The 20,057-nt window shown below is 65.1% G+C and overlaps 2 protein-coding genes across 2 annotated transcripts in view; one reads left to right on the forward strand and one right to left on the reverse strand.

Moving 5' to 3' along the window:
• The first annotated feature begins 63 nt into the window (after window positions 1-63).
• Window positions 64-2,588, forward strand: LOC135312970 (BCL2/adenovirus E1B 19 kDa protein-interacting protein 3-like). The gene is made up of 6 exons (XM_064448697.1): window positions 64-421; window positions 1,028-1,160; window positions 1,270-1,399; window positions 1,488-1,582; window positions 1,728-1,877; window positions 2,208-2,588. Exons 1-6 carry the CDS (start codon window positions 331-333, stop codon window positions 2,254-2,256), a joined length of 648 nt encoding a protein of 215 aa, XP_064304767.1. The 5' UTR covers window positions 64-330; the 3' UTR covers window positions 2,257-2,588.
• A 280-nt stretch (window positions 2,589-2,868) lies between these two features.
• LOC135312967 (dedicator of cytokinesis protein 2-like) overlaps window positions 2,869-20,057 on the reverse strand; it is an 80,595-nt gene continuing 63,406 nt past the window's right edge. Inside the window, exons 29-53 of the mRNA XM_064448690.1 lie at window positions 17,172-17,270; window positions 16,769-16,863; window positions 15,371-15,449; window positions 15,124-15,224; window positions 14,867-14,925; window positions 13,852-14,000; window positions 12,410-12,495; window positions 11,711-11,867; window positions 11,365-11,405; window positions 11,014-11,104; window positions 10,804-10,923; window positions 10,161-10,250; window positions 9,934-10,038; window positions 8,839-8,980; window positions 8,573-8,654; window positions 8,387-8,471; window positions 8,047-8,133; window positions 6,589-6,765; window positions 6,361-6,444; window positions 6,101-6,238; window positions 5,663-5,748; window positions 5,046-5,196; window positions 4,561-4,672; window positions 3,883-4,016; window positions 2,869-3,804 (exon numbers count right to left, since the gene is read on the reverse strand). Coding sequence (XP_064304760.1) covers window positions 3,715-3,804; window positions 3,883-4,016; window positions 4,561-4,672; window positions 5,046-5,196; window positions 5,663-5,748; window positions 6,101-6,238; window positions 6,361-6,444; window positions 6,589-6,765; window positions 8,047-8,133; window positions 8,387-8,471; window positions 8,573-8,654; window positions 8,839-8,980; window positions 9,934-10,038; window positions 10,161-10,250; window positions 10,804-10,923; window positions 11,014-11,104; window positions 11,365-11,405; window positions 11,711-11,867; window positions 12,410-12,495; window positions 13,852-14,000; window positions 14,867-14,925; window positions 15,124-15,224; window positions 15,371-15,449; window positions 16,769-16,863; window positions 17,172-17,270 — 2,640 coding nt within the window. The 3' untranslated portion in view covers window positions 2,869-3,714. The remainder of the gene's footprint in view (window positions 3,805-3,882; window positions 4,017-4,560; window positions 4,673-5,045; window positions 5,197-5,662; window positions 5,749-6,100; window positions 6,239-6,360; window positions 6,445-6,588; window positions 6,766-8,046; window positions 8,134-8,386; window positions 8,472-8,572; window positions 8,655-8,838; window positions 8,981-9,933; window positions 10,039-10,160; window positions 10,251-10,803; window positions 10,924-11,013; window positions 11,105-11,364; window positions 11,406-11,710; window positions 11,868-12,409; window positions 12,496-13,851; window positions 14,001-14,866; window positions 14,926-15,123; window positions 15,225-15,370; window positions 15,450-16,768; window positions 16,864-17,171; window positions 17,271-20,057) is intronic.

Consider the following 20,057-nt stretch of genomic DNA (forward strand, 5'->3'; position numbering starts at 1 on the left):
CGGGCACCGGGCGGGGGGGCGGGGCCACCGGGCGGGGGGCGGGGCCAGCGCCAGCCCGGCTCCGTGCGGATCCGCACGCGCCGCGGCCGCCGCCCGCTCGCTCGCCGCACGTAGGCGCCGCTTAAAGGGGCAACGCGGCGGGACCGGCGCCTGCCGTGCCGAGCGAGCTGCGACCGGCCGCCGCGGCCCCGGGGCGGCGCTGGAGGGGAGCCCTACGGGAACCCGGCCTCCGCCGGCGTTCACGCCCCCCCTGCCGGCCGCGCGGGCCCCAGAGCACGGAGCCGGTGCCCTTTTAAGACACGGGCTCCCGGTGCCGGTGGTTTTATTTACATGGGGGCTCGCGGGCGTCACGTGACTGGCAGAGCGGCGGGGGCTGAGCGCGGCTGCACCCGCGGGGCCATGGCGTGCGCCGGCGACGACGGTCCGTGGGGCTCCCGGGCGTGGGTCGGGGGTCCTGGCTGGGCTGGCGTGCACCGGGGCGGGGCTGAGGCCGGGGGTTCCCGGCTGGGCTGGCGTGCACTAGGGGGGTTGAGATGAACCAGGGGGTCCTGGGCACGCTGACGTGCACGTGGGGGGGGGGGGGGGGGGGTCTAGGTCAACGGGAGTCCCAGGAGGGTTGATGTGTACCCGGGAAGGAGGGCGGGTCAGCAGGGAGCCGCGGCGGGTGTCCGGGGTGGGCTGACATGCACCAGGGGGGCTGATGCCATGGGGGTCCTGGGTGGGCTGGATCAACGGGGGTCTTGGACAGGCAGGCTGACATGCACCATGGGGCTGGGGCAGATGGGGTCTTGGGGGAGGGGGCCCCACTGAGGAGCAGCCCTGGGCAGGACATCCCAGGTCAGAGACCACGCTTGGTGCTCCTGTGGTCCCTGGGCAGCGGTGGAGCATGCAGCTGGGAGGGCTCCCGGACGGGATGGGGTGAGCCAAAAGAGGCCTTCTGGACAGAGTGGGGTGTGCTGGCGGGCCCGGGGCAGGGTGGGTGGGTGGCACGGGGGCCCGGCCAGCGCTGGGCTGACAGCCCCCCCAGGCTCCTGGGTGGAGCTGCGGTGTGGCCCAGGGTGCCCAGAGCCCGAGCCTGTGCCCTCACGGTTCTTCTCCTGCCACGCTGACGTGGAGCGGATGTTGCTGGAGGCCCAGCTGGAGACAGAGAGCAGTGACAGGTGAGTCCTGAGGAGGAGCCCGGGCACCGGGAGACCTGCCCAGCCAGGGTGGCTGTTGGGGGGCTGAGGGGTGGCGCAGGCTCGGTGACCGAGGGGGTTATGTTTGCAGTGCCCTGCTTGCACTGGGCTCCCCGGCCTGGGATGACGATGGAGCCAGCCAGGCGCGTGAGCAGCCTGCGGGGAGTGAGCTGCTCCTTCCCTGCAGCCAGCCCCAGCTGGGCTGCCCCCACTCCCGGCAGGTAAGGGAGCTGGCCCCCGTGCCGCGCTGCGCCCTGCGGGCTGTGCTGGCCGTGCCCCTGGCCTCACCTGCCCTGTGCCTCCTTCCAGCGGGATGTGCCAGAGGAAGCCGAGCGGAAGGAGCGACGCCTGCCAGCATCCCTCGGCTGGGCCTGTGCCTGCCGCCCTCAGCATCCAACCCCAAAGTAAGGCCCATGTTCCCCACTGGCATGTTCTGCTGTCCCCCACCCTTGCTGTCTGCCTCGCCACCCCCATCCTGCTGTCCCCATACCCTTCTGCTGTGTTCTGCCCTCTTCCCTCGTGCCCCCTTTAACCGTGCACTTTTCCCAGGGAGTTTGCCTTTGTGTGCTCCCCCCAGCCGGTGCTGTGGAGCCTGCAGGGAGGTGCAGTAGGGAGAAAGAAGAGACTTTTCAGTTCAGAGCTGCTGCTGCTCTTCATCCCCTCGCTGCTGCTCAGCCATGTGCTGACCCTGGGACTGGGGTGAGTTTCTGATGGGCCTGACTGGTGCTGTCGAGTGGCCTTGGCCAGAACCGACCCCTTGGGTGCAGGCAGGGTGAGCCCTGTGCTGCTGGGCATGTGTGCAGTCTGGGCTGTCCGGGGGCCCCTGGCCACCCTGACCCAGGCGGATGTCCCCATGGGAAGCAGAGGAATGCTCCTGGAGTTGGACCATTCATCCTTGGGTGCTGCTCTACACCGGTTCTCCCAGCAGCCACCGTTGTCTCCGTGGCTACTGACCTCTCACTACTGGCTCGCTGAGGCCCAGCAGGCTGTCCCTGTGCGTGTACCTTACAGTCACTTTCTCCAATCCAGGATCTACATTGGGAAGCGGCTGGCAGCCTCCTCAGCAAACCCGCTGTGAAGAGCTGGGTTCAGCGAGAGATGGGTGGCTCTCCCGCTCCACTCCTCCGCTCATCGTGTGGAGGGAACCCAGGCACCAGCGCAGCCCAGCTGCTCCCAGACTTCGTGTTTGTGGCACAAGGCACCGTCTCCCCTTGTCCCTTCTTTAGAACCTAGGGAGCTGATCCTGCCCTCCCAGGTAGACAGGAACCCACTGATGGCAGCTCCCTGCTGCAGGCAGCCCCACTCTCCCCATCCCTTGGTTACGGGTCCAGGTTCCTCCTCTTTAACACAAGACTGTAAATACAACTCCTGAGCCTGCAACACCATGTGTGAATAAACAGCCCAGTGCCAGCTCGGGAGGCAGAACATCATGCTGCAGTCACCACGCCAGACCCAGCCCGGCCCAGCTGGGGGAGAGTGACAGTGCTCCCCAGTGGCATTGGGTTCCCGTGGGCTTTCCCTGCTGTGGGGCTCCAGGCTGCAGGAGAGCAAGTCCCCACTCTTTGGGGTGCTGGGGCACAGTGCCAGCATGGTGCCTGGCTGTGGAAAGGCCCCTCTTTGGGCTGTGTGTGGGCAAGGCCGAGCACTGGGGCTCATACGGGGTTTTCAGCCCCACCAGAGGGTGCCCGGCTGATGTGTTAGTCCTTTATTAGTCGGCCGTGGCCTGCAGCAGCAGGGAGGCAGGGGCTGGAGCCCAGCGCGCTGGCTGAGGCAGCAGCACCAGCCCGGCACAGCCCCGGCTGCAAAGCCAGATACTGGCAGGGAAGCTGGCACTGCAAAGCATGATGCTGCCTGGGCCCACTCGCGGACCTGGCCGGCTCCTGTGCCGTGAGACTGCCCAGGCCAGGAGCGTTTGTCCCGGTGCTGTGGCATGGGGTGGGCGGCCGAGGGGCAGGAGCTGCCCGATGAGGGGGGAGCAGGAGTGGAGGGAAGAGCTCAGTACACACCAGTGGGGAGCTTGCTTGTCACCCTGTGCCTGGGGTGGTCCACTGGCAGTTCAGGGTGGAGGAAGGGAGGTCCTCTTCTGCACGGTGTGGTTGCACCGCTGAAGGGGCTGTGTGGGTGGGAGCTCGGCGCTGGGGAGACGTCCTGGCACAGGCTGGTGTGTAACTGCTTCACCTCTGCAGGAAGGCGAACGCAGCCTGAGGGCTGATGCAGAGCACTGGGGTTGGGGAGTGTTCAGGGGCAGGTGGGTCCCAGCCCTGGGGGGCACCTGGAGGGTGGCAATAGCCGGACTTGGGATGGTGGTGCCCTGTGCCGCCCTGGGCACCGCAGAACACAGGGAGCCCCATGGCTGTGTGGGATGCTTGTGGTGTAAATACTGCAAGAGAGGTGAGTTGGGGGGTGGTCCAGCAGGCAAGGACCAAGCAGGGCTGTTTGTCCAGTAACCAGCTGGGAGCAGGGGCTCCGCGGGCTTATGCAGCCTCATGGGCAGGGGTGGCACAAGTGGACGGTGCAGCTGTGGGCGGGCACTGGGTCAGAGCTGTGACACTCGCTTGGACTTTGGTGGTGGAGGTGGTGGCGACTTCAGTGCTTTATTTCCATCTGCTGTTGGAGATGTGGATGCCTGCAAGCACAGAGGGCAGTTAGTGGGGGCAGGGGGTGGTGGGGGCTGGTGGGGCCAGAGGCATGGGCCAGGCGGTACCTTCCCTCCAGTTGCCGCATCGCTCTGCTCCAGGAATGTCTCGTACACGGTGGGGCTGATCCTGCGGGGCGCTGGCAGGGCCTTGCTGGCGCTCTTCACACGGCCGCCGAAGCCGGTGGGAGACAGGGACAGCCCTGCACAGGCAGAGGAGGTGGGCTGGGCAGATCATCCAGCGTGGAGGGCCCTGGGAGGGCCCGTTGGCGTGCTCTGGGCTGCCAGGGCCAGCAATCCTGCCCGCAGGAGCATGATGGCCCGGGGCGGAGAGGCATGAGCCCAGCCTGGGCTGGGGGGTGCTGGCTCCTGCTGGGAGCTCAGCACTGAGACCCAGCGGCACAAGGTCCAGGATCGATGACCAGCAGCTCCACGGGAGCGTCCGGTGGGGGACACGCGAGCCGCAATGGGGTCTGCCTGTGCTTTTGGTACCAAGTCCTCCCTGCCTGCTCCCAGCTGCAGGATGTGCCTGCGCCATCGTGGGGGATGGGGCGAGGGGGTGGGGGTGCCTGTGCTGGGGTGCTGGTACCTGCACTGCTAGGGTGGGGGTACAGCCCTGCTCATGGAGACAAGGGCTGAATGTTGTTTGGGGCTGTAGGGGCTAGGGAAGGTGTCCCCCCCAGCCACGCCAGGGGTGCATGAGGGGCCAGGAAGGTGCCCCAAGCCAGCAGCCGCAGTGGGGAGTACCTGCAGAGCTGGGCTGAGCACCAGCAGCATCTCGGCTTGGCAGGGGCTGTTTCCCCTCGGAGCTGCCCAGGCTGCTCTCACTCATGTTGCGGGAGAGTCTCCGCTTCTCGTCCTGCGGCACAGAGGGTGGCTCAGCGCCTCGGCGGGGGGCCAGGCTGCGTTGCGACACCCGTGGCCCAGGGCATGCAGGAGCCTCTGGCAGGGCGCGATGCCCCCCAGCACCCTGCCCTCAGCCCAAAGGCAGCCCCTGCCCACCACACTGGGTCTCCAGCCTTGTGCCCCACCAGCCTCTGCTCCTGCCCTCCCTGTGGTCAGCCAGCAGCGCCCTGCAGCACGGGCTGCCACCAGCCTCCCGAGGGGTCCCAGCTGACCTGATGCCTGGTGCTGCCCACGGGCCAGGGGCTCCAGGTGCAGCAGGACACCTGGGGGAGCACGAGTGGGGCCCCAGGGAGGAGGGGAGTCACCAAGGCTGTGCCGAGCGTCACCTTGGGCTCTGGCAGCTCCGAGATGGACTGGCGCAGGTCCTGCCGCCGATACCCAAAGAAGGTGCTGGAGCGGTTCTCCTTGCGCTCATTCCTGCGGTCCTCGCTCTCGGAGGTGTGAGGGGCAGGCTTTGGGGTCGGGGGTGCCTCCGTGCTGTGGAGCAACTGTGGGTGGTGAGGGGCAGGCGGGCAGCAGTGGGGAATGGGGAGCAGGGCTATGCCATGGGCTGCCAGGACCACGGCCAGGAGTCGCTGCCCTCAGCCAGGCACCACCACCACCTCTGGCAGAGCTTAGCGGTGGATGCTTAGGGAGGACAAGCCAGCAAGACAAGCGTGGATGGCTCAGGTGACAGTGGTGTCCAGGTGAGCCTGAGGGCTCCACATGGGGTGTCTCTGCGCTGTGCCCCCCCACGGGGACAGGGCCACTGTGGTGGCATGGCAGGATGGACCCCTGAGACGTGGCTTGGCATAAAGGGAAGCCAGGTGGGCTGGGGAGGTAGGAGAGAAGCGTCTGGGGTGGAGGAGAGTGAGGATGGCTCAGCAGTGTGGGTCCAGCAGGGAGGGGTAAGGGTGGTGAAAGGGGGAGGCTCAGGGCCAGTGCTCCCCACCACAGCACTCGCCTGTCTATGGAATGGCTCAGCCGGTCCCAGTCGGGTCCCCAGGCCATGGACCGGGGTCGTCCACTCCGCCGGTCCTCAAAGCAGATCTGAGAGCACACAGAGCCTGAGAGCGTGCCAGGAGGGATGAGAGCACAGAGCCTCCCCTCTGCTTCCCTTGGCTCAGCCAGGGCCAGCAGTGCCCTCTCTGCGTGGTCCTGGTTTTGTGCCAGTATCGGGCACCCCTCGGCAGTGCTGTCCCCCCACCCAGGGCAGGCAGGGACCCCAAGGGCCCCATGCACAGTGCCCCTCACTCTGTTGCTGCTGTAGCTGCGGCTCCATCAAGCTCTTCCCTGCTGTCCCAGACCTGCATTGACTTGTCAAGCATCACCCCGCAGGTGCCGCACACTGCCCGCACAGCCCCGGCTGTGCCTGCACCGTGCTCACCACCCTGGCACTCACCATCTCCCGCACCCCGTACTGGCTCTCCACCTTGGCCCGCAGCTGCACGAAGCACTGCTCCATGCGCTCGTGGAAGGGCCGCAGGTCCTCCGTCACCTTCCGCCCGTGGATCCGGATCCCCTCTGCCAGCAGCGGGGTCTGTGGGAGAATGGGGATGGGTCTGCCTGGGCTTGTGGGGCTCCCTGGGACAGGGATGCTGGGCACTTGGCACCCCAGGGCAGCTGTCCCCTCCAGCCTCCAGGGAATGCTGCGGGCTGTACCTGCCAGGCGATCAGGTCCTTCAGCTTCTCAATGTTCCCCTTGTCCTCAGGGTGCTCCTGCAGGTAGGACTCCTGGAAAAAGGCCTGCAACAACCCCCTCTCAGTCCTCCTGATGGGCTGCCTCGGCTCCGTGCAGGCAGGGGATGGTGTGAAGCGGTGCTGGTGCCCGCAGTTACCAGCCCCAAGAGTGCCTGTGCTGGCCCCAGCACCGCACCCGTGTGTCCTCACCGTCTCGTACTTGGCAAAGCCACCCATGACAGCAGGGTCCACGATGCCGTTGAGCAGCATGGAGAGCGGGTTGATGGGCAGGCTGGGGTCGTTCTGGTGCCGATTGATCTCGCTCATAATTTTCTCATTCGTTTTCATCATGGTCTCAATGGCATTTTCCAGGGGGGAGATGATGGTCTGTGCCCAGGGATGGAGGAAGGTAAGGTCAGCAGCTGGCTGACCCAGCGGCCTGCCCATCCTGGTGCAGGCCGGCAGGGTGGTCTCTCCCCGGTCCTGCAGGAGAGAGGCCCTGGGGTTGCACACCTCACCCCATGAAGCCCCTCGGACCCCTGGCACTGGCTGCCTGGAGCTGAGCTGAGCGCTCACGGGGGAAGTGCTGGTCCCCAGCTCCAAGCACAGGCTGCCGGCAGGGTTAGTCCTGCACGCAAGACACCTGTATGGCAGCGGCAGCTCAGAGGTGAGCTTATGGGAAACCTGGGTAAATGTCGCTGTCACTGGGCCGGGCGGCTGTGCAGGAGCAGCATGCACAGCCCGAGCACTGCGGCAGATGCACGTGTGCGGCAGCACTTGTGCAGCCATACAGTTACCCTGCAGCACAGCTCTCATGCAACAGCCCGGCTGCTGCATTTCAGGTGACGTCCTTGCTGTAGCACCTGAAACACCCTGGACTTTGGCCAAGCACTTCCCTCTGACAGAGGCATAAAACCCACGCGTGGAGCTATCAGCAGTGCCAGAGTAGCAGCTATCTGCTGAAACTCCTCCGGTGCCCCTGCTGCTCCCTGCATGCGGTCTCCTGCTTCCCACAGAGGTGTGTGTCCCGGTGGGTGAGCCACACAAGCCAGTCCCTGTCACCAGGTTGATGCTATCAGCAGCCGTCGATGGAGGCTGTCAGTGCCCTGAGTGCCAGGGGGGCTCTGTGGCCAGTGTCAGCAGACAATCCCTTTCCCGAGGCCTGGGACAGCATTCCCACATGGCACTGGCCTGAGATCAGCCCTGGAGCCGGGGCAGCAGGGGCCAAGGCGATGCCAAAGAGGGGGTTATCACCTGCTGCTGGGCTCTGTGCTCGCAGAGGGAAGGGGGCCGTGGTCACACCCCTCTCTGCCGGCAGACTGCACGTGGGAGCTGGGTCCCCTCTGCCGCGGATGCTGCCCTGGGCCACGTGCCCGAGCACAGGGCACAGGAGTGAGCTGGGAGTCGCGGAGTTTGGGAGTTCGAGTGCTGGGGGCTGGATCGGGTTTGCACTGAGAGCAGAGACTGATGGGGCGCAGGGACCAGGGCAGGGGCTCGGCCAGGGCACCAGGCGGGACGTGCTCCCCGCACCCTGGCTTCAGCCGCTTGAGCTTGGGAAGCCTGGAAGGGGCTGGGGGCAGCACGCCCACCTGCGTCTGGGGTTTGTGATGCTGCTTGGGGAAGGGATGCCCTGGGAGGGCCCCAGACCCCCCCCACCCCTTTCCTCACCATGGTAGTGGAAGTCACCACGAACCAGCGCAGGATGCCGGGCAGGGGGTAGGCTGTTATGAAGGTGGTCCGCTCGATCCACATGGTCTGCGGGGAGGGTAGCAGTCATCCTGCTGCCCTCCTCCCTATCACCCTGGGACACCCCTGGCTGCCCCATGGGGCAGGGGGCTCCCACCTCCCCTTCACATGGGCACGGGACCATCACCTTCCCCATCCCAGGACGGGGTGGGACCCTGTCTTGCCTGCATCCCTCTTCCTCTGGACACCAGGCTCTTCACAGGCCCCCCCAGCCCTCCCTGTCCCTCCTAGTCAGGTCCCAGAAGCCCCCACCAGCACTCACTGCAAATTCATTGTCTGGATCCTTTGGGCCTTTCTTGAAGGGCCGCGAGTAGCTGAACTTCTGGATGTGGTTGGCTTTATAGAAACTGCAGGGGAGGGAAGGGACAGAGCATGGGAGAGCTCCCCTGTTGCGCCCCCTCCCACACAGAGCGCAGCAGGCACCCCCCATCCGCGGTGAGGCACTCACTTGGTGATCTGCTCCGGGATGCTCCGGTCCTTGAAGCGGACCTTGGCTTCCTCCACTGGCTGCACAGTGAAACACTGGATATCTGCGGGAGTGAAGGAACCACGGGCGCACACCACGGGGGATGGGGGCTGTGGGGCAGAGGTGCCCCAGGGCCCAGAGGGGGAGAGCCCAGGGGTGTGAGGGGTGGCACTGTGGGACCCGCACAGGGGGCGATGGTACAGGGAACGAGCCGCCCTCCCAGCCCCATCCGCACACCCAGAGGATACACTGGCCTGGGGAGCTGGTGATGTCCTGGCCGGGTGGAGACGTGCTCTTCAGCTTCTCAGCATTGGGGAAGGGGCTCAGCAGCCGCATCTCAAAGTCCTCCCTGCGCTCGTACTCCTTGCCCCGGTAAATGAAGACCTTGTTCTGCGGGGGAGGAAGATGGCAGTCTGTCCCAGCACACTGTGGAGCGGGGCTGGGGAGCCCTCGGCACCGTGCCCCGGCTGCAGCGAGCCCTGGTGCATTAGGGGTGCAGGTGCCGATGAGGCTGGGCCCTTAGCTTGAGCGGGAGACACCCCCCTCAAAAAATATTTCCCCAGCCCAGCAACTGGAGCAAAAAGGAATTAAAGGGCAGGCTGGCGTGGTCAGACAGGGCTCTGGAGCGAAGGTCTTTGGCTGGGCACGCAGTGACCAGGGTCTGCAGTCAGTGGGTACAGAAACCACTCAGGACACAGCAAGGAGCCCTTGAAACTGTGGCCTCTGTGACAATGATGCTGCCCTCCCTGTGGCCATAACAGCAGCACAGGAGAATAAGGACCGACATTTTGGGTGGAAGAAGCCCACCAAGTGTGCCAACTTACATCTGAGTGGATTCAAAACCTAAGGAATGTAATAGGAGCGAATGGGGGTGAAACACTTTGCTGTCATGCAGAAAGATGAGCCCTGCTCTCGCCGGTGGATGCCAGGAGCCTGTTTGCCAGCTCAGGAAAAGGGAGAGGTGCTTAGCAAGCCCCTGCCTGCAGCACCGCTCTGCAGGGTGGGAAAGGGTTGGGGGGGCTCCCACAGTGACTCTGGAGGCACCCGACTCTGTTCATCAATAGCACAGACCCGTCTCTGTACCACAGATACAACACAACACACATCTGTCCCTGCAGCCCAGATACAACACGGCACAGACCCACTCCGGGGACCTGGCTGTCACCGCCGCCCTGGTGAGGGGCCCTGTCCCTTGGGAGCGGGGACACCAGCGGGGCTCGGCTCGCGGTGTGCCGTCCCAAGACAGCCGCAAGGCTTGGCCTGGAGCTGGTGCTGCCCCAGGCAGGTGCACAGTGCTGGCTGCTGGCACGGCACTGGCCGCAGGGCAGCCAGGAGCCGCTTACCCGGAGGAAGGTGGGGAAGCCTTGCCCATAGTAGCCCACAGCGAAATAGTCCGGGCTTGGCCGCAGCACCTTCAGGATCTTCTCGTAGAACTTGGCTTCCCGCTGCTGCAGGGGGAGAGGGGCAGGAGTGGGGATGGGAGAGGGCCCTGCCGTGGGACAGGGGCCCTGCAGACCCCGCATCCCTCCCCATGGCTCTGCCGGCAGCCCAGCCCCGGCCGAGCACTCACCAGGATGTCACTCAGCATTTCGTAGTCGAAGACTTCGCTCTCGTACTGCTCCGCCAGCTCCTTGCAGATGTGGATGGCCTCCTCCCACATCTGCAGAAGACAGGGCCGGGGGGGGGGGCCCCGCGGTGCAGGGTGAGCTGGGGCAGTGGGGGCACTGGGAGCCTCCAGAAGAGACCAGCCCCATCTGTGGGGCATCCAGAGCCCTGCTCCTGAGTGAGGAGGGGAGGGCTCTCCCCCTGTGGGCCAGTGGGCCGGCTGGGCACTGGTGGGCTGCAGCAGGACTCAGCTTCCCGCCATCTCCAGTGCCTGAGCCCCCTGCCCAAGTGAGCCCCTCTCCTGGGGTGCCCCAGCTACTGGCCCCTGGGAAGGGCCAGGGCTGGGGTCTGAGGCTGGGATGGGATGGGACGGGGGAGGGACAGCCGTGGCAGCCGGGTGGCTGTGGGGTGAACGTCCAGCCCGGGTTCATGGCGGGGCAGCTCCAGCCCCACCACAGTGGTGGGGTGGGCAGGTGGGCTGTGCTGAGGCTGGGGGCTTGGAGCAGGAGGCAGCGGTGATGGGGGAGCCAGGCTTGCCCTGGGACAGCCCAGCTCCTGGCGGCTGGGCAGGGCGAGGGGGGCGGCCGGGGGCGCGCAGCCGCACTCACCTTGCCCTGGTCGAAGTAGTTGATGATCTGGTTGTAGAGAGCCTCCTTCAGCTGGCGCTGGGTGTGCAGGCTGGGGCTGTGCAAGCCCTGCATGGGGGCTGTGTTCGCCTCGTCTGACCACTGTACAGAGGCGGAGGGAGACCATCACGCCGAGCCCTCAGGCCCCATCTGGGCAGCCCCCCACAGCCTCTGTACCCCCCCACGCCCCACCTTGAGGAGCCGGGCGTGCAGCAGCAGGGTGTAGGCTCCCTCCGTGTAGTTTTCATAGCTGATGTGCAGATCCTTCAGCTTGTACAGGTACCTGGGAGTGAGGGTACCATGTGCAGGGCACAACAGCTGGTGTGGCTCAAGGTCCAGCGTATGCTCCCCCATGGGGCAGCAACCCCCACTGGGAGCTGGGTAGGGGGCAAAGCCCCAGGCACCCTGCCCCTCTGGCCCCTTCGCTGCCCCCATCCCCTGTACCTGGGGCCGGGGCGGCAGGGGACTGGGCCAGCTCGGGGCCCTGGGACCCCAGGACCCCTCACCCCAGGGGAATGCCAGTCTCCCCGGGGCCACGCTCACCTGATGTACATGGCCTGGCGGTCGATCTCCTTGTAGAAGTTCTGGGGAAGAACAGAAGAGGCTGTTTTGAGTGAGCCCAGGAGGGGCCACGTGCCACAGCCCCCCACTCTCCCGCGCCTTGCTTTGGGTCATGGTGCTGCTGGGACTGTCCCCGCACAGGGACTGGGCTGCCCTTGGCAGCGGGGAGCTGCACGGTGCCTCCCAGCAAGCACCTCCCAGGGCAGACCAGGTCTGGCACCATGTGCACCCCATCTCCGCTGTGCCGGGGCACCACAGACCCTGAGGGGATCCAGGGGGACACGGGGCTGAGGCCTGGGGGAGCTGGGGGCATGGGGTGGGTCCCCACCAGGAGGTTGACGGTGCAGCTCATGCTGTAGGTTTTATTCTCATCATTCATAACAGCCCGGTAGTCGAGGAGCCGCTCCAGGAGGCCGGTCACCAGCGCGACAAAGTTCTCCCCGGGCTTGGCCAGCTCAGGGTGTCTCCGGCAGCAGCTGAGCAGGCTGGGGAGGAGAGGTGGTCACTGGTCTCACTGCATGCTCAGCTCTGCAACGCTCCCACCACTGCCCCAGCTCAGCTCCCCCAAGGTACGGGGGCGGGGGGGGGGGGGCAGACCCCCCCAGCATTGGACAAAAAGCAACACCTGGTCTGCAGCGAGACAGAGCAAGCCCCGTGCTGCCCCCCACCAGGCACATCAGGGATGGGAGAGACCTGACAGCTCCAGCCACCCTGCACGCGAATCTGTGACGGGCAGCACGGGACAGGAGCAAAGCCTGGGCAGGGCAGGGGCACCCCTGGGGCAGGGGCACCCCCTGGGGCAGGGGCAGGCTGGCCAGGGCAGCAGCGGTGCGCAAGGGGCACGTGATGCTGCTTGGGCAGCAGCCTTCCTCCTCTCAGGTCCCGCTCCCGTGAGAGGCATGCTCTGGGTCAGAGCACAGCGTGAGGAGGAGTGGGATGGCCGGGATTCAGCCAGAGCAGGAGGATGGCAGACAGCAAAGGGTTGTGCCCTGGAGAGAAGGTTGCGGGGATGTCACTGCACACTCACATGCTCTCAAAGAGCTGCTTGTACTGCTCATCGCCCCGGCCGCCCTCCACCTCGCTGTCCAGCTTGCGCAGGAGCTCATCCTCAAACTGCAAAGACACGCATGAGCACGGCTGAGAAGCCAAGGACGTGCTGAGCTTCCCCCAGGCTGCCGCAGCTGCAGCCCCCCGGGCCATGGGCCTGCAGTGCTGGGACAGGAGCGGCTGCAGGAGCTGGAGCCAGATCGGGTCCCCAAGGAGCCCCCAGGCTCAGCAGCTGCAGCCCTTTCCCCCAGTGCTGCCCAGCACAGACATGTTCCCCCTCCCAGGCCATACCGCTCCCAGGTGCAGCTCCCTCATGCTGCTTCAGCACAGAGGGCCCCATCCTGCTCTCTGGGTCCCTGCCTTGCTCCCCAGTCCCCGTCCCACTCCTGCGCTGGCCTTGTCGCCATCCCCCAGCAGCCTGGGCTGACCATGGGGGTCTCTGGGCAGTGTCCTGTGCCCCCTAAAGCCACAGCCTTCCCTGCTGGGGGTGGCAGGGCTGTGCCAGCCTGGGGCCCCCCATCTCCCAGCTGATGCTTGGCCTTCAGGTCCATGGGGTTTGTACTCCAGCTGCAGCCAATGGACCCAAAAGCCAGGGGGATCCTGCATGTGCTGGTATGGGATGGGGTGGGGTCCTTAGCAGATATCTGATTGCTGATACCCTTTGGTACCCCTTGCTTCCATGCTGGGTCCCTCTGGGGTCTGCACATCCCAAACTCGGGGGACCTTGTCGCCCTGGGCCAGGGGCACTGCCACGGCCAGCTCCTGAGCCGCAGAGCCCCTGTGCCACAGCAGGGTGGCCCTGGGACACCACCTGCAAAGGCCTCAGGTCCTCTGAGCCCAGCCATGCCCACGCCACTCCTCCAGCGCAGCTCTCCTGCGGCTGCAGACCCAGCTGTGAGCAAGGGGCTGGGGAAGGGGCTGCAGCAAGACCTGTGTCACCCGTGGCTCCAAGGGCAGTCCCAGCTCCTCTCCCCCCATGGGACGCCCCAACAGGGCAAAAGGCTTCCACAGCTCAGAAGAGACAAATGCCACCTAATGAAAAACTGGAAAAGCCTTTTGCATGGAGAAAACTCACAGCAACAAGGGAAGACAAATGGAAATGCAGGAGGTCTGTGCAGGCCTCCGCCCTCCCACTGTGTTCTTGTTTCCAGCCAGTGCCAGGACCGGCTGAGTGGGTGACGCCTGACCTGTCCCTGCTCGACCCTGGGAAATCCTCTGCATCGCCCAGCGGCTCTCCCTGCTCCTCGTGTCCCCACCAGCCCCCCTCATCCCTCCCTCCTGCAGCCCCACGTCCCAGGACGAGAGAGGGGACGCTGAGCACCACCTCCACCCACCCCAAAGGGACGGTCCAGACTGGGTGAGGAGCAGGATCCGGCCATGTCGGCCCCCTGCCGTGGCCCAGCCGCAGCCCTGGGCACTCACCCGGCTGAAGCTCTTGGTCAGCTGGTACTCGCAGAGCATCATGTCAAAGAAGATGGGGATGGTGGACTTGCGCAGCTCCAGCTCCGGCACGAGTGTCATCTCCAAGATGGGGCCCACCATGCCCGGGATGAACTCAATCTTGCGATGGCCTGGGAAGGGCAGGGAAGGCTGGGGGACCTGGGCTTTTGCAGCCTGCTCCCCAGGGCCAGCCCTGCCTGGGGCCCCACAGCTGCAAACAGGCAGCAAGGCACGGAAGAGGAGAGGGAGTGGTGCCAGGAGGTCTGCACGCCTGGGGCAGGCGGCTGCTGCAGAGCAGGGCAGTCCTCCAAAGCAGCTGTGCTGGTGGGCAGGTAATGTACGGCCAGGACAGCACGGCAAACACGTGGTACCACCAGCTGGGGTTGTGCCGGTGTCCTGGAGGCCCCAGCACGTGTGAGCAATCCACACGGGAGCCTGCGGGCACCTGTCACTGCGCCACTGCTGGGCTGCGGGCTGCCCCACACGCTTCCCGCAGCTCCCTGCTCCCTGCTGGGGTGTGGGGTGTGGGGCAGAGACCCGAGGTCTGTGTCCTCCCCACCTGCCTGGCCCCAGGATGCTGCCAGGAGCACAACCTGCACCGTGCAGGGGAAAAAAGGCAAGGCAGGAGCCCGCGGGACTGGGGAACAGGAAGGCAGGGCTGCAGGCAGAGGCCAGCCCGGAGAAGGAAGGCTGCCTGCAGGGAGTGCGAGCTCGTGACTGGGCACAGTGTCTGTGGGCTTGTACACCTGTGGCCTTGCACACCTGCAGATGTGTACATCCTGCAGGCTCACGTATCCCACAGACTTGCACATCCTATAGGCTCGCACGCCCCACAGGTTTGCACACCTGCAGGCTCATACACCCTGCTCGCGCACGCAGGCTCCCGTGCCCCACACCGGCAACATCCCCCCAGCACCAATTTTGGGGCCAGTGCTGAGGAACACCAGCCAGCAGAGACTCGCCAAGCCTCCTCGTTGCTGGCCACACTGTGGCTCACCTAGGTTGTACCACATGTCCCGAATGGCAGCTCCGATGGTGGCTCTCATGTCCCCGTACCTGCCAGGGCGGATGTTCGTTAGCACCGCTCTGCAGCCTTGGGCGCAGCCCACGCACAGCCTGACCAACTCATCCACCAACCCCCGACCCCACGGCGTGGCAGCAGGTGGGCAGGAACCTGAAGCAGAGCTGCAGAGCTTGGCCCTGAGGCGCTGCTGGCAGGGATGGGGAGGGCCAGCGACGGTGAGGGTGACTCACTTGGCCAGGATGCTGTTGCGCTTGGCCTGGGAGAAGTTCTCCAGCTGCAGGGAGTCCTGGGTGAGGAAAGCCACAGCCAGGTGGAAATAGTTGTTCCAAAGCTGCAGTGAAAACACAGGGATGAATGCCAGGCTGGGAGCATGGGGGCTGGGGGCAGGCAGCACCAAGTGCCAGGCTGGGCCCCTCCCCAGCCCCCTGGCCCCTGCAGGACACAGGCAGCCCTGGGGTCGGGGCAGTGCCCGCTCACCTGCAGCTCGAAGCTGCTGTTGTTCAGGAACATCTCCGTCAAGGTCGCAGCAAACTGGTTGATGGCACGCAGGAACTCCCTGTGGGGCGAGCGGCGCGGGGCGCTGAGCGGGGGGCAGCGGCGCTGCCTGCCCACCGCCCGCTGGCAGGGCCGCACGGCAGCGGGGAGGGAGCCGGGCTGGTGGCTCCCAGCGATGGAGAGGCAAGGAGAGGTGGGGGGCAGGCGGGGGCCGGGCCTCGCAGTGCGCTCCTGTCCACATCCACACTCCAGGCGGTCCCTTCTGCCCACTGTGGTGCAGCTGAGCGCCGCCCGGGTGCACCGGCCCTGCACGACCGGCATCCCTGCTGTGCACAGACACCCAGGATGGGAGGGATGGGGTGTCTGGGGTCAGCTTCCCACTGCCCCCCAGGACCCCCAAGCACACCAACAGGGCTGCAGAGGGCAGCTCGGCTACCCGGCTCCCAGATGGGGCTGGACTGTCTGTCCCAGGACAGAGCAGAAAGTGTCTGGAACTGCCCCAAGCCAGCTGGAACACAGACCCAGGGCTGTTTGAGGGGGGTGTGGAGGGGACTAAGCTAGCCTTTGGCTGCCCAGCACAGCTGTGATGCTTTTCCTGCATGCCCCCTGCCCAGGCCCCAGCAAGGCACCCCAGGTTCTCACATTCAGCGCCAACATCCACCTGTGGGTCCCTCCGAGTCCAGAGGTCATAGAATCATTAAGGTTGGAAAAGACCTCTAAGATCATCAAGTCCAAGTGCCTGCCCAACACCCCCAGGCCTCCTAAACCATGGCCCCAAGTGCCACAGCTACGCATTTCTTGAACCCCCCCAGGCAGGGTGACTCCCCCACCTCCCTGGGCAGCCTGTGCCAGGGCCTGACCGCTCTGGCAGGGAAGGCATTTTCCCTCATCTCCAACCCAAACCTCCCCTGACGCAGCCTGAGGCCGTTCCCTCTCGCCCTGTCACTGCTGACTGGGGAGCAGAGACCGACCCCCCCCTCACTCCAGCCCCTCTCAGGCAGCTGCAGAGAGCGAGAAGGGCTCCCCTCAGCCCCCCCTTCTCCAGGCTAAACCCCCCCAGCCCCCTCAGCCGCCCCCCAGCACACTTGTGCTCCAGACCCTGCCCCAGCCCCGCTGCCCTTCTCTGGACACGCTCCAGCCCCTCAAGGCCCTTCTTGTCCCGAGGGGCCCAAACCTGAGCCCAGCATTCGAGGTGGGGCCTCCCCAGGGCCGAGCACAGGGGCCCCATCCCTGCCCGGCCCCTGCTGGCCACACCAGGGCTGACACAAGCCCGGGGGCTGGTGGCCTCCTTGGCCACCCGGGCACTGCTGGCTCATGCCCAGCCGGCTGTCAGCCAGCACCCCCAGGGCCTTCTCCGCCGGGCACTTTCCAGGTCCTCACCGGTTCTGCACCATATTCATCACCATCCAGTCGGAGGGGTACACCATCTTGCCAATCAGGTCCTTGAAGAGGATGAAGGTCTCCATGAGGAAGTCCTGCCAGGGAGGAAGAGATGTCAGGAGCTGGGCTCGACCATGATGCCCTCCCGGGCCATTGCTGTGCTGAGCACCAGGGCTGGGAACGACCATTGCCACCCAACAGGGAGAGCTTCACCCTCATGGAGTGGAGACACGGGCTGTGCCGGAGTCCAGGGCAGGTGGCACCAGTGCCAGGTGCCCAGGTGCAGGCAGGACACTGGGACCAGTGGGATGCCCCAGCTGAGACGTGGGGTGAAGAGGCAGGGAGGTGCAGGGAGGTGCTGGTGATGGAGGGCCCAGGTCTTCCTGCATGGGGCAGCACTCACCATCAGCTCAGGCCGGGAGGGGAACGCCTTGATGTAGGAGCTGTAGTGGTCCTTGTCCATCTGGCTCAGGATGGCGGCCATGCAGGCCACATAGTGGCTCTAGGGAAAAGGGGCTGGTCAGGCACTGCCAAGGCCCTGCGGCCAGCACCATGGGGTGCCCGACTGTGTTCCTCCAGCTGGTCCGTACCCCAGAGCCCCAGGTGCCCTGGGGGCCCCTCGCCCTCCACCTGCCACAGTACCCTCCTCCCTGGGTCTCCAGACCTCTCCTCCAGCCCCACTCAGCCCTGGCTCCTGCAGCCAGCCCTTCCTCTCCGGGTCCCACGCACCCCGCTCCGGGTGTGGGACAGCCCTGACACCTGCCGTGATGCTGGGGAGGACACAGACATAACTACATAGCTTATTTGCTGTAGCACACATCTGCAATTTTTAAGGTAATTTCAGGCAATATGTAGACTTAAGTGCATTCTGAAAATGGCAAGCAGCTTCTTTCTGGAGGCCGATGTGTCTAGACTGCCTCTAGGGAAGGGTCCCAAATTGGGCCATTAACTCCACTCCCGTTCCGGGTGCTCGCAGCTTTGCTGTGAGACGAGCAGTGCAGCCGTGGCACGGGCTGACCGGGATGCCTCCCTCTGCACAGTGAGAAAGGCCGTGCCTGATCGCCAAAGTGTGCTCAGCTGCATTGCTCGTGAAACGAGAGGTACGGGCGGCAGGGTGCAACACCCGCCTGCTGCTCACCACCATGTTTCATCTTCCATTTAGCTAATCAGTGCAAGATTTTCTTGACAATACTTCTAACATAGATGAATCTACAACAGACTCGCTCTTGGGACAAAGCTACAGGAAACTCCTCAGAGAACTGAGCAGTATCTGAAGCCAGAAAGCCAGTGGGGTCAGGGCACCAGGTCACTGAACACGGGGGTTGCTCAATTGTCAGGATCCTCCCAAGCTCTGCTCATTCAGACCGTGGTCAGCTGCAGCACTGAGCTCAGAGAGGCAGTTTAAAGCATCGCTTCCCCAAAGGGTGGCCGCTGCCGGACAGAAGGGACAGTCCCCTGGTGGGGCAGTTTGCAAGGAGACACCATCACCGTGCACGGTCCAGCCCCCAGAGTGCAGCAGCAGCGTCAGTGAGGGGAAAAGCTGGCTGCTGTCAGCATCAACCAGTGTTCCAAGGGTGCTGCCACCCTGCACACCACCACCAGTGCTGCACACGCTGGGGAACATACAAACCCACCCAACCACTCTTGGAAGCACCGTGGTGTGCCAGGGATGGGGAGAGCCGGGGGTCGGGCAGGTCACTCCGGCGTGGTGGGAAGCCTGGCACTGCCGGGGCTGAGGGGAGACAAACGCTTGGTCACAACAGCAGCTGACACTTCCCATTATTAAAGACCCAGCTTTCAGCAATGTCCAGCATAGTCCATGTGTGACTGTTCAGCTGGAAAGCTGTCCTGGGGGTACACCCGGGGCTGGAAACTGCAGGAAAAGGGTGGCTATTTTGGGGGACAAAAGAATCATCCAGCAGGCTCAGGAGGAGCAAAGGCTCTGCCATGCCCCAGTGCCACCTACAGAGCTCTGTGGGCGGCTTCAGGTGCCAACCGTTTCCCAGAGACTGTTGTGCTGAGCACTGCGAGGGCACCGTTGGGCACCGAGCACCACTGCCCGTCTGGATGCGCAGGAGCAGCCCCGGTGGCACTGCACGAGGGCACGGGGTGGTGCAGGCCCTTTCCAGCCCCGGCAGGTCAGCCACCGCCAGAGCTTCCACCTGGCTCCTTCCCCTGGCGTTCCCCTGCTCCGTGGCAGGGACAGAGTCCCATGGCAGCCCCAGGCCACGCTTGCCAGCAGCACGGAGGAGCCAGGGGAGGGGGCGTTTCGGAGGCCAAAGGGGTCAGCCCAGGGCCACTCGGCTGCTACCTGCGACCAAGGGCCCCGGGTTCGCCCTGCCAGCCCCTGGGCAGCCCCGGCAGCAGGGCCCGGGGCGCTCCTCGGGAAGGTCTGCAGCACGCAGCAGGGGACTGATGCAGGGCAGCGCTGTGCCCCACTGCCAGCCCTGGCTGCCATGCAGGGTGCGGGCAGGTTTGTAGGGAATTACCTTGTGAGAAGCAAATTAATAAAATCCCAAAAGTTCCCAGTCCTTTTAGCGCCGAAGCGCAGCCACAGGCCTGAGGCTTCCCTGCGGAGTGCTGGCACGCAGCAGGACCAGCAGCACCTGCACGCAGGGAGGCCGCGCAGGCATGCCAGAGATCCTGCAGAGGCACCCAGGTCACTGGCTGCCTGCACGAGTCCAAGCGCGTACAACTTGCCTGCAAAGCTGGAGGCGAGTCCCTCCTCACCGAGCAGCATGCCTGGCCTGCTCCCAGGACTCAGCTTGGGAGCAGGGATCCCCTGCCTGCAAGGGAGCAAGTACTGAGCGCTGGCAAAGCGCACAACTTCGCCTAAGCGACCGTGTGTGATGCCACGGAGCCCTGTGGTCTCAGGAGAGACCCCATGGTGGGAGCCAGGGTCACCTTCCCCGCCGCCAGAGCCCGTCTGCACAGCCACGCTGCTCACCGGGGCGGAGCAGGAGCAGCCTGAGCCTTCATGGAGGCTCTGGGGGGCCATTTCTCATGTACCAGCCAGGGGTGCGCGTCACCCACCGTCACCGCAGAGAGAAGCACTGCGCGACCAGCGCAGCAGAGCCCACGGGGAACGTGAGGCAAGGCAGGAAGGTGACGGGAGGAAACTTTTGCAGCAAGCTAGCCTGTTCTGGGGATTTGATGAGATTAGTTCAGTCATCTGGAAAAGGCTGTTCTGGTGGCTGCTGGAATTAGATTCAGGTGAACCCCCTGCACCGCCTGCTACACCTTCTTCAACAGAAACTGTGTTTACATTTATATTACATTACTGGGAGCC

This window comes from Phalacrocorax carbo, chromosome 4, assembly GCF_963921805.1.
Source record: "Phalacrocorax carbo chromosome 4, bPhaCar2.1, whole genome shotgun sequence".
Lineage (NCBI taxonomy): Eukaryota > Metazoa > Chordata > Aves > Suliformes > Phalacrocoracidae > Phalacrocorax > Phalacrocorax carbo.

Coding starts and splice junctions, on each gene's coding strand:
- LOC135312970 (XM_064448697.1), top strand. CDS start 331: ATGGGGGCTCGCGGGCGTCACGTGACTGGCAGAGCGGCGGGGGCTGAG. Junction 422..1,027: donor GGCGTGCGCCGGCGACGACG/GTCCGTGGGGCT, acceptor CAGCCCCCCCAG/GCTCCTGGGTGGAGCTGCGG. Junction 1,878..2,207: donor GTGCTGACCCTGGGACTGGG/GTGAGTTTCTGA, acceptor TCTCCAATCCAG/GATCTACATTGGGAAGCGGC.